This window comes from Bufo gargarizans, chromosome 2 (assembly GCF_014858855.1).
Source record: "Bufo gargarizans isolate SCDJY-AF-19 chromosome 2, ASM1485885v1, whole genome shotgun sequence".
NCBI classification, from domain to species: domain Eukaryota; kingdom Metazoa; phylum Chordata; class Amphibia; order Anura; family Bufonidae; genus Bufo; species Bufo gargarizans.
This window is the reverse complement of record NC_058081.1, coordinates 475,049,605-475,066,053: the sequence shown is the minus strand read 5'-3', so window position 1 is coordinate 475,066,053 and position 16,449 is coordinate 475,049,605. Positions and strand designations below refer to the sequence as shown.

At 46.3% G+C, this 16,449-nt stretch overlaps 1 protein-coding gene across 1 annotated transcript in view; it reads left to right on the top strand.

Moving 5' to 3' along the window:
- Positions 1-16,449, top strand: part of P4HTM (prolyl 4-hydroxylase, transmembrane) — a 47,512-nt gene that overhangs the window by 28,469 nt on the left and 2,594 nt on the right. Inside the window, 6 exon segments of the mRNA XM_044277860.1 lie at positions 3,320-3,510; positions 7,696-7,792; positions 12,059-12,221; positions 14,953-15,025; positions 15,027-15,139; positions 16,081-16,171. Coding sequence (XP_044133795.1) covers positions 3,320-3,510; positions 7,696-7,792; positions 12,059-12,221; positions 14,953-15,025; positions 15,027-15,139; positions 16,081-16,171 — 728 coding nt within the window.

Here is a 16,449-nt window from a genome sequence, read left to right as displayed (position 1 = left end):
GAACGGATGGACTTATCCATCTACGGACAAAACCCGCCATGTGAATAGGGTCTTGGGAGTATTTCCTGACAGGTAGTTCTGAGGAACGCCACTTTCAAAATTCGAAACCACGGCAGAGCCTCAGGTTTCTGCCACTGATAGAAAAATCCAACCTGCTAACTAAGGGTGCATTCACACAACCGTATGTATTTTGTGGTCCGCAAAATGTGGATCCGCAGAATACAGATGACGTCCGTGTTGCATCCGTTTTTTTTTGCAGACCCATTACAAGGGTTCATGCATGCGAACCATGTGCCGGCCGTTCCGTTCATTGGAGACCGCAATTTGCGGTCCGCAGCACAGGGCCCTAACGTTTGTGTGCATGTAGCCTTAGATTGTAGAAAGACATTGCAAAATGAGGTGTGAATGCCGCCTAAGGGTATGTTCACATGTCTGATTTAGAAAATCCGCCTATAAAATTCAGTGCTTTTATCGTGCATTTTTTTACGCCTTTTTTTAACCAATGGATGTCTACTTCAATACATTTTCAGCTCGTGGTTTGTGGCACCTATCCACGCCCACAAACCGCAATGACGCGTACTGAGATCTTTATTTTATGCTTCCCATTCATTTTTATTGGAGATTCAGCACGGATTCCGCCCCCAAATTGGGTATGCTTTTACTTTCTTCCACGTGGAAAAAAAGTAAGTGCTGCTCCCCATTAAAATGAAAGGGAGGCGATTTTTAGAGCTGATTTTTTTTAGGCAGAAACGGCTCCAAAATCAGCGCCCAAAAAACTCAGGTCAAACTAAGCTTTAGGGCATGTCCAGAAAGGTTGGGAAAAATCTGACGAATCTGCAGCAAAAGTCCATAAGATATCCTTATACTGGAGTGGCTGGCTCCCCCACTGCGAGGGGCAATCTTCACTAGTTCCCCCTCCTCCTATGGCATACATACAGGACAGAAATGCAAAGTGCAAGAAAGCGAAAGTTTTTAGGGTACGTTACCCTTCCAGACATATAGGCGCGAAGAGCGAGCAAAGGAAGATCCTGGCGTCCGGGTGGCATTCACGTGCAAGCAGCGGCAGCCAACTGGAGGACTGCTGGATCACCTCCGCCATCGTCTCGTGCTCCAGCAGGTTAGGAATCCTCATCTGCGTGTACCCAATGCCGTGACACAGGGGCATGTGCCTTGGGATGCTCACGCAGCGGGATGAGCTGCTGACAAAGTCCACGTACATCGCTCGAGAACCGCAGGTCAAAAAACAGAGCAAGAAGATCAGCTGCCACGTTGAGCCCTGGCATCCCGGGCATCTGCATCGCCGTGCACTCATTATCCCAGACAAGATCTGATGCGTTGCCTGCGAGAAGGGCGACTGAGTCTCCCTGAGCGGTGGCCCAGGGTGTTTTTTTATAGGGCCGGGGGACACTTTTCCTGCTAATCCTCTCTCATTAAGATCCAGCACACTTGGACAAGACAATCCCACAGTTTGCGTTGGCCAATGGGCCCGATTGTTTGGTCTTGTTAGGGGGGCAGCTTAAACCAGCAGGTGTTGTAATAAGGGCGGACAGGGGGCTTGAATGTTTGAACTCTCCTGCCCATGGCATTATCTCGGCCCATTATTGTACTCTTGATTGGGTCTCTGCAGGAAGCCATTTGTCCACCAGTCCCCCCACCACCACCTTTCTCCGATCATTAACCTTCACGGAAAATACGACGTGTTTCCTCTTTGCTGTTCTCAAGCCAAAAACAATCATTTACTGGCTGGGGGGGCTGTTTATTTAGCACTGGGGGGAGGCTCAAACAACACACGATGGGGGCTTGGGGCTCAGTAAATGTTTTCCTTTTTCCAGACAATCCATCCTGGCTTGCATCCCTTTTGCAGTTTTGTAGTTTATTTACCCGGTGATCCATCAGAATGTCATTTGCTGTAATGGAAAAGGTAACAATTTAAGGGGAATTTACCCCATAAAATAAAATAAAAAAAATCTATCTTTGGACAACCAATATGGCTGTGATGATGCAGCTTCCCCAGACCAATGCCTTGAAAAGGCCTAAAAAAAACTTGGATTTTCCAGGAGTAATATATTGATGGTCATCAGTATGAAATTGGTGGGGGTCCGACTCCCAGCACCACCACCCATCAGCTGATTGAAGAGGCTGCGTCGCTCCGTGAGCGCTGCAGTCCTCTTCCTAGACCATTGATGTAACGTTTATTGGTCGCATGGCCGCCTCGCCTGGGAAGCAGCTCAGTCCCGTTCAAGTGAATGATGGTCCTGAGCTGCAATACCAAGCACAGCCACTATACAATGGACGGCGCTCTGCTTGGTATGTTGTGAGGAGGCCGCAGAGGTCTCCAGAGTGCAGCAGCCTCTTCAAACAGCTGATCGGCAGCTGACCCCCACTAGTCAGATACTGATCACTTATTCTATGGAGAGGTCATCAATATTATATTCCGGAAGACCCTTTTAAAGAGGTAGATCCCCCCGACGTCTCCTGTTTTGGCCGTCCTGAGCTGAATGGCCGTCGTGTCATACTGCATTTCAGCGGCGCTTGCAGTTCCCACTCCTGTACCAGAAGTCATCCCCGGGGCGATCAGCTGATGGGCCCGCATTCTAATGGGTTGAACCACATTTCATCTGGACACCCATTGGCAAATACACTTTTGGGTTGGTCTCCATCACACTGTATCAGATTTATATACAGTCTATTAGTCCGCATCCATTCCTGCCCCATATAGAATGAATGGGTTTGCACCCGTTCCGCAATTTGAATGGACCCTAAGGGCTCACGAACGTATGCTGGCCAGGCCCGTGCTGTGGTCCGCTATGCACGGGCAGCGACCGTAGAGTCGCCGTATACGCGGACGCGTTCCATTCAAGTGAATTGGCCCGCATCCGTGATGCGTTGCACAAACAGCCCTTGCCTGTATATTGTGGACCCGCTGTTTGCGGGCCACAATATGGGCACCGGCCAACACAACGGTTGTGTGCATGAGCCCTAAAAATAAGATATTCTGAATATATACTTCTATCTATTTTAAGTGTTTGGCCTACTCCTTTTTTTTTTTTTTTTTTTTTTCTAAATAGATTAAAAAAAACATGCTGATTAATTTCATAATATATCTTTATAAAACCAGAGCTCGGTTTTTCTGATACACAGCTCCAAATCCCCTGCATTGGCGTAGAGGTCAGTGGTACAATTTGTGACTTCCTGCAGCCACCACTAGGGGGAGCTCAGAGCATTCTGTCTTATTATAAGTGCACTGATGCCATTCCCTCCTTCCTTACATGCATGGCACCTTGGACGTAAATTAACCTCTGTTTTTTTTTTTTTGCAGAAATCCCAAACTTTTTGTCAGAAAAAGAGTGCAAGCTCCTCATCCACCTGGCCCAGTTAAAAGGACTCCAAGCCAGCCAGATTCTGCCTGTGGACAGCTACAAGGAAGCCATGGAAAATCTAGAGATAAGCAAGGCTGACCTCTTTAATCTGTTGGATCACAATCAAGATGGGCAGCTTCAGATAAAAGAGGTGAGGAAGGGCCATTCCCTCTTACAGGGGCGATCCAGTAAGGCCTCATGCACACGGCCGTTGTTTTGGTCCGCATCCGCATCCGATGCGGCTTGGATGCGGCCCTATTCACTTCAATGGTGCCGCAAAAGATGCGGAAAGAACTCTGTGTGCCGTCCGCATCCGTGGCTCCGTTCCGTGGTCCGCAAAAAAAATATAACCTGTCCTGTTCTTGTCCGCGTTTTGCGGACAAGAATAGGCAGTTATATTAATGACTGTCTTTGCCGTTCCGCAAATTGCAAAAAGCAGACAGAAGCCATCCGTGTTTTGCAGATCCGCGATTTGCGGACCACAAAACACACAACGGTCAAGTGCATGAGGCCTAAATCAGTCATTATATAATGACAAGTTCTGCAACTTTGTTTCAGTCGTTCAACATTTTGGAAAATCTCTGCTTGCTGCTAGTGAATGGGAACTTGTAATTTAACAGACTGGACTCCAGGCTGATACCTTTACCTGCATTGATACATTGTAACAAGCTGGGAAGTAGATTTACACTAGACTGGATACAACTGTAGCAAAGTCTCAGCTGTGAGGAGTATTAAGTCTATGCTAGTTTTTGGCCTTGGGCTATAGACACAGACGTTTCCATTCACAGGCAGCATGCAGAGATCCTGAAAAAGGAGCCTAATTGTTAATTTTAAAGTGATTTTAAAGAGGTTTGGACAACAGTTATCTCCTATACACAGGATGAAGTATAAATGTTTATTTGGACAGGGTCTGTATGAGGATGTTCTCATTCACATCCTGCAGAGATCTTGAAAATAGACAGCATGCAGAGATCTTGGAAAAAAAGGAGCATAACTTTCCATTGTACAGTGATTAAAGGGGTTGACTTATCTCACATATTGTGGCATATCGTGAGGATCCTACCTCTGGCACCCGCTCCTACCTCCAGAACGGGGCCCCTAAAGTGATGGAGGGTGCACTGCACATGCACAGCTATGGAACGGTTGGAAATAGCCAGTGCTCTGCTATCTTCATGGGGTGGCCGCATTCTCTTTCATTTTGGAGGGCCCCCAACAGTTATAAGAACAGAGGTCCCGTGTTCCCCATTTCAGTGGAGCAGCGGCCTTGCATGTCGCCTGACGCTCCATTGAACTATGGGACTGCAGCAGATAACCAAGCGCTGCGTGCAATTCTCTGCCCATAGACTTGCATGGCAGCGGACACGCCTGATTGCCGCTCCACTGAAATAGGGAAACACGGGACCTCCTTTCTGGTGACTGTCAGTGCTTCTTGTGGTCAGACCCCCAAGTTAGACATTTCTATTTGTATAGTATTGCTAGAGTAACCTTTATACCTTTTATATGTAAAATATCCCACATGATAGCATAAAAATTCACATTGTAACTGGGGCATCTACAGGATAAAGTGGCCCTCGGTGGTGACATTAGTCACTGGCAGAACTGATCGCCTGGATCACTGGGTCTATAAGGGTCCATTCACACGTCCGTATGTGTTTTGCGGATCTGCAAAACACGGACACCAGCAATGTGCGTTCTGTATTTTGCGGCCCGCACATCGCCGGCACTCTCATAGAAAATGCCTTTTCTTGTCCGCAGTTGCAGACAAGAATAGGACATGTTCTATATTTTTGAGGAATGGAAGTGCGGATCCGCAAATGCAGATGCGTACAGCACATTCTGGCCCCATTGAAAATGAATGGGTTCGCACCTGTTCCGCAAAATTGATCACTATATAGACTACAATAGAGCGGTTCTAAACAATCTTCTCGGGGTCCCGCCGTCTCTGGCGTCCCCTGGCACCCGTCCTGTACTTGGAGCCTTGAAGCAGCAACACCAGAGGACTTAGGACCTGCGCCACCCCCCATCTAAAGTCAGTGAGCGGTCATTAAAGTGTTAATCTGATCAGGTTTGGATATGTGAAGTGAATGGAACGTCGCACATTCAGTCTATTCAGACCCTGGTGGTCTGTCTCATGCCCTGGTGTCTCATCAGTCTATGCGTCCCCATCCCCCCGTCCTGAGCTGTCACATTGGTAGGTAATGACGAGAAGCAGCTCCCTGCAGTTAAGATCTCTGCATCCAGACAGCAAGGAAAGCAAATCGCCCCTTTTCCCTCTGCCAAAAACCTCTCTGACTCGATAGGGTTTCCGCATTTATGTAACTAATGAAAAGTTCGGCAACTTTATAATATTCTTTACGTTTCATCTGCTTGTTGTCAGGGAATAGGAGCGATCACGACTCTTATTCGGTGGGTGAAAACCTCTGCAGACCGAAAGATTCTCGCAGCTGGGGGTTTGCTCCAGTAGTATCCGATGTAGACGATGCTTCGTGAGCTGCTCACATTTCTCTCTTCTGTGCTGATAGTCTGTTACAGTGTATCAGTCTGGGGTCCAGGCTTTTCAGCTCCCAGAGGATTGTCTAGACTGGATACAATTGTAACAGATGTGTATTAGGTTTGTTTGGGTTTCCAGCCTTTGATTGTAAACAAGATACTTGCCATTCACTGACAGCAAGAAGAACGTTTGAAAATAATGAAACATTCATTGAAAGAAGTGCATTAGGAAAGTAGGAGAACCATTTATTGTAAAGTGATTATACTTTATTGATATGAAATTGGGCCGCCGCTCCTTAAAGGGGTCCTCTGGATTCTCAAAAACCTAATTATAGTAGTTTTCCTCCTTCCCTCTTCTCATAGTATCCTACTTCCATGGATGAGCTACACCCAGCCTGCCTTCCCGTGAAGACCTCCTACATTACTGTGCTTCTCATGGAAGTTTCTTCCTGCTTTGCTCGAACCCTCATAAAAACCATTATGGACGGCCATATTTATATTATGCTCTTCCCTGATACAGCAGACCGTACATTAGCGGTGGCACGTGCCATATAAACATGCCCGCCGCTCCTACATTTCATTTTTATTGCTGGGGGGGGGAGACGGGCGGCTGGCTCAGACCCATCCCCTGAATCTACTGTGTGAGCCATGGAAAACGGCGTCAGAGGCTTCCAGTTACAGATATTACCGTCTCTGCCTGCGCCTTACCCCATTACCCATGTTCTCGCCACCTATAATCTGCAGTAGGAAGGACAGATGTATTCCGAATCCATCTCAGAGCCGTTCATGTCTGGCGCCGCTTTATCCGGACTTCCAAATATCTGTATTTATTCTGTGATTTATTCCTTTAATCCAACATACAATAAACCAGGAATTCTGATAATTTAGTTCCTGTTATAACAATATAAAATGGGGGTCATTTTACTGGAGCAAAGAGAAGCAGGAAATGTCTCTGATTTTAAAAAAAACACCGAAATATTAGATATATTGTATATCAGAATATCTAATGGGAACCTATCAAGTCCCACTGATCACTGATTAAAAATAGAGATAGATAGATAGATATGAGATATATATGAGCTAGATAGATAGATAGGAGATAGATAGATAGATAGATAGATATGAGATAGATAGATAGATAGATAGATAGGAGATAGATAGATAGATAGATAGGAGATAGATAGATATGAGATAGATAGATATGAGATAGATAGATAGGAGATAGATAGATAGGAGATAGATAGATAGGAGATAGATAGATAGGAGATAGATAGATAGGAGATAGATAGATAGATAGGAGATAGATAGATATGAGATATATATGAGCTAGATAGATAGATAGGAGATAGATAGATAGATAGATAGATATGAGATAGATAGATAGATAGATAGATAGGAGATAGATAGATAGGAGATAGATAGATAGATAGGAGATAGATAGATATGAGATAGATAGATAGGAGATAGATAGATAGGAGATAGATAGATAGATAGATAGATATGAGATATATATGAGCTAGATAGATAGATAGGAGATAGATAGATAGATAGATAGATATGAGATAGATAGATAGATAGATAGATAGGAGATAGATAGATAGGAGATAGATAGATAGATAGGAGATAGATAGATATGAGATAGATAGATAGGAGATAGATAGATAGGAGATAGATAGATAGGAGATAGATAGATATTAGATAGATAGATATAGATATGAGATAGATAGATAGATAGATATTAGATAGATAGATAGATAGATAGGAGATAGATAGATAGATAGATAAGAGATAGATAGATATGTTATTTTATTTTTATTTTTTATTATTTTATTTATCTTCTTTACAGGTTTTAACCCATTCTCGCCTGGGGAATGGAAGGTGGATGACACCTGAGAATATTCGGGAAATGTATACGGCGGTGAGAGCAGACCCAGATGGAAATGGTGAGCAGCACGAGACGCGCTGTCTGCGCTGGAGATGTTAAACATGCCGCTCAGTGTCAGTATGCTGCGTGCATGCTCTCCAGAAACGGAGCCCTGTGTTTATATGACGGCACTACCCCTGTTGTGTCTTAATGGATATCGTCTGTCCTGTGCCTGGAAAGGGATTAGGATAGAATTTCTACAATGTAGTGCCTACTAAAATATGGAATCCAGGTCTTCTTATTTACTAATGGGTCCTAGTTTCTAGAACTGCGTTAACCACTTATTTCACGGTTTCCGTTCTTGACCTCTTACCTAAAGCCCATGAACATCTTGGTGAGCGTTGTTTTTTATTATTGCATTATACTCGTTTGTGGCTAAAAATAATTGTTGCAATTGGCCTTTATTAAAGATTTCGAGCAGTTTTTGTGATACAGGGGTTAAATGTCAGTCTATTTGCAGTTACTTTCTCTGATCTCCTGACCTCATAAACACTCATTTGAGCCATAGTCTTATCAGTTTGATAACAATTTAGCTATAATGAGTGTCTGAGGTCAGGAGATCAGAACAGAGCTATACATGAGCCAAGACACAACAAAAAGTAACTGCAAATAGACTGAAATTTAAAGGGGTTTTCCCATCACATACAATGGGGACATATCGCTAGGATATGCCCTCATTGTCTGACAGGTGCGGGACCCGCACCTACAACGAGAACAGAGCGGGGAGAGCTGTGGCTGGAGGACCCCAGATTTCCCGGGGTCTGTCAGCACCAATCGCTGCTCCCCGCTGCTGCCATAGAAGTGAATGGGAGCACACCACGCACGCACGGCCCCTGCTTCCATTCATTTCTATGGGGCAGACGGAAATATCTGAGCCATAGCTCGGCTATTTTCAGCGGCCCCATAGAAATGAATTGAGTGCGGCTGCGCATGCGCAGTGCACCCTCTGTTCATTTCCCTGCTCCGTTCTCATTGTAGAGGTGGGACCCGCACCTATCAGACAATGGGGGCATATCCTAGCGAAATGCCCCCATTGTCTGAGATGGCAAAACCCCTTTAACCCCTGTATCACAAAAACTGATAATTTTTTTTTTTTTTATAAAGACCTATTGCAAAAATGTTTTCTAGCCCAAAATGCAATCATAACAAAAACATTGCCTCAAGGGTTTCAATAGCCTTTAAAGGGGCTGTCCACCTGGATTACATTTATATATGGCTCTGAGTGGGTTAAATAAAAGAAGCATTATGATGGGGGACTCTGTTCTCTTAATAGGTTGGGGCCCCCAACTACCGGACATTTATGGCATCTCATAGGGACCTCATCCCCAATCTTACTATGTGCGTATCCCAACCCTGACCCATCTCTTCAGCCTATGAATAACCACTGATGTCTCCCCTCTCTAAATATTCAACCATCACGCCCATCCTTGAAGGGGTTCTCCACTTTGGACAGTCTCTGCTTGTTAGAAGGGTCCCCTGACAATGAGATGATCACAGAGTGTCCCTCTTAGGCCTCATGCACACGACGTTTTTTTTTTTAAGGTCCGCAAAAACGGGGTCCGTAGGTCCGTGATCCGTGACCGTTTTTTCGTCCGTGGGTCTTCCTTGTTTTTTGGAGGATCCACGGACATGAATCACGGACGCGGATGAAAATCTTGTGTGCATCCGTGTTTTTTCACTGACCCATTGACTTGAATGGGTCCGTGAACCGTTGGCCGTGAAAAAAATAGGACAGGTCATATTTTTTTCACAGCCAGGAAAAACGGATCACGGATGCGGCTGCCAAATGGTGCATTTTCCGATTTTTCCACGGACCCATTGAAAGTCAATGGGTCAGCGAAAAAAAACGGAAAACGGCACAACGGCCACGGATGCACACAACGGTCGTGTGCATGAGGCCTTACTGGGATCCCCAGTGATCAGGGGAAATCTGGGGCAGTGTTCCCTCTAAGCTGTGCGGGTGCGCGGCCGCACAGCAATTACAGTGCAGTCCGCTCAGCGCTCACCCTGCTGGCAGAATGCCCACATTTATTTATCCTACGTCCTACTCCTACATGACGTTCGGTGTGCGGCTCAGCGGGGCGCCGCCTACCCCATATGGCCGCGCTACCGATGCCTCCTCCTCCTTTTTCCGACCGGAAGAGGAGGACTGAGCACACAGCAGCGGGGCGAGGTAACATGAAGGCGGCGGCAGCGCCATCTTAGAGGCTAGAGGGAGTCTTTAATGAGTGTCGTGTTTTTCTTCTCCCTTCAGCTCAGGGTAAATGTACGAGGAGAGGAAGTGTCAGCAATAAGAGTCTCCCTACTAGCACTAGAATGATGGCCCCCTCGTTGTATATAGTGATATGGGCTATGATGGTATAAGCTGGGCGTCTCCTCTCCTATACATATTTTTTTATGTATAGCTGGTATGACCTAGGTATAGACCATGATGCTGGTATAACCTAGGTATCTGCCTGTGTTATACAGGAGACGCCCACTTGCCAAGGTTATACCAGCATGGTTCATATTGTATACAAGAAGATGTATAACTGATACCAGCTGTACATATATAATTATACAGGAGATGCCCAGGTTATACCAGCATGCTCCATATCACTATATACAGGAAGATGTATAACTTATACCGGCTGTACATATATAATTATATACAGGAGATACCCAGGTTATACCAGCTGTACATATAACTATGTACAAGAAGATGTATAACTTATACCAGCTGTACATATATAATTATATACAGGAGATGCCCAGGTTATACCAGCATGGTCCATATCACTATATACAGGAAGATGTATAACTTATACCGGCTGTACATATATAATTATATACAGGAGATGCCCAGGTTATACCAGCATGCTCCATATCACTATATACAGGAAGATGTAAACCTTATACCAGCTGTACATATATAATTATATACAGGAGATACCCAGGTTATACCGGCTGTACATATATAATTATATACAGGAGATGCCCAGGTTATACCAGCATGGTCCATATAACTATGTACAAGAAGATGTATAACTTATACCAGCTGTACATATATAATTATATACAGGAGATACCCAGGTTATACCGGCTGTACATATATAATTATACACAGGAGATGCCCAGGTTATACCAGCCTGCTCCATATCACTATATACAGGAAGATGTATAACTTATACCAGCCGTACATATATAATTATATACAGGAGATGCCCAGGTTATACCGGCTGTACATATATAATTATATACGATTATCTCTTGTTTGATTGCCCTATCGCCCACCATTGACTAAGCATTGCCCGTCTCTAAGCCGACCCCTCTCGGCAGCTGCCAAGGCTTAGAGGGAACACTGATCTGGGGGGAAACCTGACTGTGAGGGTTCTGCTTCCTTGCAGCGCCACCACAGGAGAAATGAAGTATTACATGGTGTACATTCATATCCATATCATTCATATCAGCCGCCCCGACACATCAGACTCTTCCCCACCATCTAAAACCAACCTGAAACTCGCCTCTTCGGGAAAGCCCACAATAACCCTGCTGCCACTACACGGCCACCTGAGCAGCTCCTACCCGCACCTACAGTCTCCTTCCTGTGTAGATTGTATGCCCTCGCGGGCAGGATCCTCTCTCGCCCTGTACTGTTGTATCCCCTGTGAATAGGTCGGCCATGATACTCCACAACAGAGGCCATCACAGTGCCCCCGACCAAATAAAGATCTGTACCCTAGTGATGTAGGAGGGCATTATCCCCCTCTAAGTGACTGCACCGCCCCACAGCTGCCTGCACAGCACAGCCCTCTGTCTAAGGCCTCATGCCCGGCCGTGCTCGGGCACCAGCCGTGTGCACCCCGCATCACGGATGCGGACTCATTCACTTGAATGGGTCTGCAATCCAGAAGGTCGGTGCCACAGAGTGCTTCTGTGGGGTTTCTGCCCGTGCCTCCGCAGGGCATGCACTACATTTTTTTTGTGGTGCAGATGGACCACGGACCCGTTCAAGTTTGGTGGGTGTGGATCCGTCTGCGGAATCCGCACAGACGGTGCCCGTGCATTGGGGACCACTAATTGCGGTCCCCAATGCACGGAACGGCCGTCTGCAGGAGCCCTTATACTGAGGAGTAACAATAAGAGCACGGTCTGCAGTTCTTCAGAAATAATTTTCAGCCCTGGAGGGATATGGAGATTTCTCCCCAGGGATTGAGCAGCTCCAGACATCATTATGTTACTGTAGGAATGTCTAGGACGTTGCGCAGTTTTAGGATTTCCTGGTGACCGCTCCTTTTTTTCATAGGTGTCCTCAGTCTGGAGGAGTTCAAGAAACTAAACCTCAGGGACTTCCACAAGTACCTGGGCAACCGAGAGATCACCATGAACGACTTGGTGAGGAACAGTCAGCACACCTGGCTGTACCAGGGAGAGGGCGCCCACCAGGTGCTGAGATCCATACGTCAGAGGTAGGTATCTATATAGTATTGGAACCCATAACCCCCATCTTCCTCTCGCCCCATTATTCGGCCAGTTCGTCACCCATTGGGGTGGAGAGGAGATGAGTGGTCTCAGCATCTATATAGCAGGAGAGCTTAGAACGGGAGGCTTCAATGCTGAGGTAAGGTGATCAGTGGATGAAAGGGCAGGCATATGGATGGTGGCCAGTGAAAGGGCTCCGTGAGTGCATGCCACCATAAAGTGCCAGCCAGGGCGCCAGCAGAAAGAAAAATTGATTCATCCTATTTCAAAGGGCTGCAGAGTAATGTGTCCTGGGACCACTCACGGGTCTGCCGAGGGTTCATGGAACCACATACGGGGCAAATTATCATCAATCCCTGTAATCGGTCATCCTGGTATCCGGCTGTCAAGCTCCAGCGCTGCCTCCTGCTTTCGGGATCCAGAAGAATCCAGTAGTAGATGATGTAAAGTACGGAGAAGATCTGCCTATTACGGCTACGGCACCCACAGCACCCCGTGGGGCCACACTGCACCCACGTATGTCATAGGTGGTGTCTGCGTAAAAATTCTGTCCTATTTCATGGGATGCTGCGGAACATCTTCATAATACAATGCTATATGGTGGAACCATATGGCGACACACAGAACACATAAAACTCAGCACTAAGGGGCCCCGGGGAAATGCAGGTGCCCACAGACATTAGATTAACGTCAAACGAACCCCTCGTCTCCCCAATTTTTGCCACCACCAGCCGACTATCTGATGGGGGAAGTGGGTTGTTGAATTATCCATGTTCTCGGGGAAACAAGCCCTTCCCCTGGCACTTTTTGTGCCCAGCGGGCATGTGTAGGGAAGGGGAGACCTAGGAAATTGAAGAAAATTTTGTAAAAACTTGCACAGACTTGGGGCGGCACCAGGAGGATTAGCCGATAGGTCATCAATATTTGACTCCCAAAACCCCCTATGATCAGCTGTTTGAAGGAGCAATGTGGCCTCCTCATAGTATACCAAGCCCAGCGCTGTGCATGTATAGTGGCTGTGTTTGGTATTGCAGCTGGGGCTGCCAGGGGTCATACCACCAACCATCAGGTATTGATGACCTATACCTAAGACAGCGGATCCATATTTACAGGCTTCCATGTTTTCACCAGTCCCCTCCTTCTCCGACCAGGTCTTGGCCCCCTCACCCTTGAGCTCTCGTCACTGTATATTTGAGGCCAGAACAGTGATTGCAGATCTTGTGAAAACTCTTATCTGCATAATCCACTCCCGGAGTTTATTTACTGAGCCTAATGTAGTGTTAATTGAGGGACGCAGAGGAAATGAGAATCCAGCCCTGTCGGTAATTATCAGCAAACACCCGCCGCCCCCGTGTTTACTTTCATTAAGTCTTTCCTAATCAATCCCATGCATCACTTGATTGGCTGGACCCCGTTCACACGCAGCGTAAAGACCGTGGTAATAATGGCTGCCACAAAGCAAAACGCTGCAAAGGGAGTCATTTCAGCAACGCCTGGCTGTAAAAAAAACCGTAAAAAATGCTTGTAAAAATACAAACCTGGCACGTTCCCACATGGCGGATACACTGCGGATTAGATGGCGGGCAGAAGATCCCCCAGCGCCTGTGTTACGGATCCATAACATGTTAATTTATGCTGCGGATTTCACGCTTTGCAACATCTAAAAAAGATCTTCACCCAATCCGTGAAAAAAATCGTAACACGTAACCCTTGCTGCAGATTCGCCAACAAAATTGCTCTGTGTGTTCGGACCCTGAATTGACATGCGGCGTATTTAAAGGAGCACCTGTCAGCAGAATCAACACTATTATATCAGACCTACAGCCTGGTAGGGACGATCCTGCTGATTAGGCCTCATGCACACGACCGTGGTTTGGGTCCGCAGCCGAGCTGGCATTTTTTTGTGGGTGGGATGCGGACCCATTCACTTAGATGTGTCCAGATCCGTATCTCCGTTCCGCAGCCCTGAAAAAAAATAATAGGATATGTCCGATTCCTGTCCGTATCACGGACAAGGATAGGACTGCTCTGTTGAGGGCCGGACATTCCATTCCGCACGCGACCGGCATCCGTGTTTTGCAGATCCGCAATTTGCGGACCGCATAACGGACACAGTTGTGTGCAAGAGGCCTAAATATGATACCTGTCTTGTAAAAATCAGTTGTGGCGTTCCCGAGGAAAATTTTTTTTTAATTATTTATGCAAATTAGGATTTCTAGGCCCCGCCCCTCACCTCATCATACCATCTGTTTCTGGGAAAGAAAAAAAATATTCTTTTTTTTTTTTTAATTTGTCTGAATCCCAGACCATCCCTTTAAGGACTGATGCTCACAAACATATTACAGCTCCACAAGGTCTCACTTATAGAGTCTATGGGACCGCACCGCCATATGGAAAAAAAAATGTGGCGTGCCGTGTAAGTTTCATTTCAGAGCTGTTCATCCTAATCTTCCTGGTTCATAAACGAGAGAAAACCACACTGAAAACAGAACCTTACAATGTTTTACAGTGACAACCGCCATGGGCGCTGTGAAGGCTTCTGGTAGCGGTTGTCAGCCTAGAAATTACTTCTTTGCTGGATAGTATAGAACAGGGATGTCAAACACCACAGCTATCAGGCATGCTGGGAGTTGTAGTTTTGCAACAGCTGGCGGGGGGCGGCAGGTTTGACATTCCCATAAGAAAGGATTTACGACCTTTGGTATATTCACGTTCTAGAGTCATCCGGTTAACCCATCTGCCCCCAGACGTGGTGGAGAACAGCGAGCCCCTGCAGGTGGTGAGGTACGACACCTGGCGGCCATTACCATGCCCACATGGACAGCGGGCCAGTGTTTCCCGAGACGGCATGTGCCCATACCAAGCTGACGACCAATGAAAGTGCCGCATTTGAAACCTCCTGTCGGTAAGACAGCCCCTGCCCCCGCCGTCACTGCCATTCATTACACGTAGCTGCAGATGGCGGCACACATTGAATGCCTGTGCATATAGCGTAGTTGTATTTACAAGATTGTCACTCTCAGGCTTCCGTAGATCAGGCTCTGAACGGACTATAGAGTACGAGCCACAGAGAGGGCAGGCGAGCAGGGACGGGGCAGGACTGTGAAGCCTGGGGGACCCGGGGGCTAAATGATAGACAGACAGACATGAGACAGACAGACATGAGACAGACAGACATGAGACAGACAGACATGAGACAGACAGACATGAGACAGACAGACATGAGACAGACAGACATGAGACAGACAAATATAAGATAGATACAGAGAGAGGGGGATAGATAGTGTTTATACTTAGTGCAGTTGTCTGTATTATGTATGTGCACCCCTTATTATATGTACAGCGCTATGGAATGAATGGCGCTTTAATATTAATAGATAGATATGGACTCATTTCTCCTCTGTCACATGCTGCATTGTGATAAATGTAATGACATCTTTCTGGTGTCTGTGGAATGCAGAGATGGTGTAATGCCGCCCTCTGCTGGATGTATAGACATATTACATGCTGGGTCTGCGTTGACAAGTGACTTGTCTGCAATGGTGCTGTGCACCAGGGGTGTAGATGTAGGGGCCCGAACTCAGCATCTAAAAGATTTTATTGTCATGGCCCCCTCAACAGTATTATACCATGACAGTATATACAGTCTATATATATATATATATATATATATATATATATATAGGCCTGGTCTGAGAGAGCGATTTATGTGACTAGCCACAGGAGTGGGGGTTGCATGGGAGGAGGGGGTTTGCAAAAAAGTTTCTAGTGAGGGGCCCCTTTCAAAAATTTACTGTGGGGTCCAGTCATTTCTAGTGACTCCACTGCTGTGCACTTTTTTCTCAGGTATGTGACGGTTCTTTTCTATTTAAACAATGTCACCGGGGGTGGCGAGACGACATTTCCAATCGCAGATAACAGGACCTATGAAGAGATGGTGAGTCGTCTATCACTATGCGCAGAACACTTGCCACAATGTTTGATCATCCTTATAACAGCTTTAATATATATATACACAGTATATCTGTATATGCGCACCCTATAATTGTTGGTGCCCCTAGAGACATGATGTGGACCCCTTAGTGTACACGTACCACAGGGTAAGGCCTCGTGCACACGTCCGTTGTTTGGGTCCGCATCCGAGCATGCAGACCCATTCATTTCAATAGAGCCGCAAAAGATGCGGACAGCACTCCGTGTACTGTCCGCATCCGT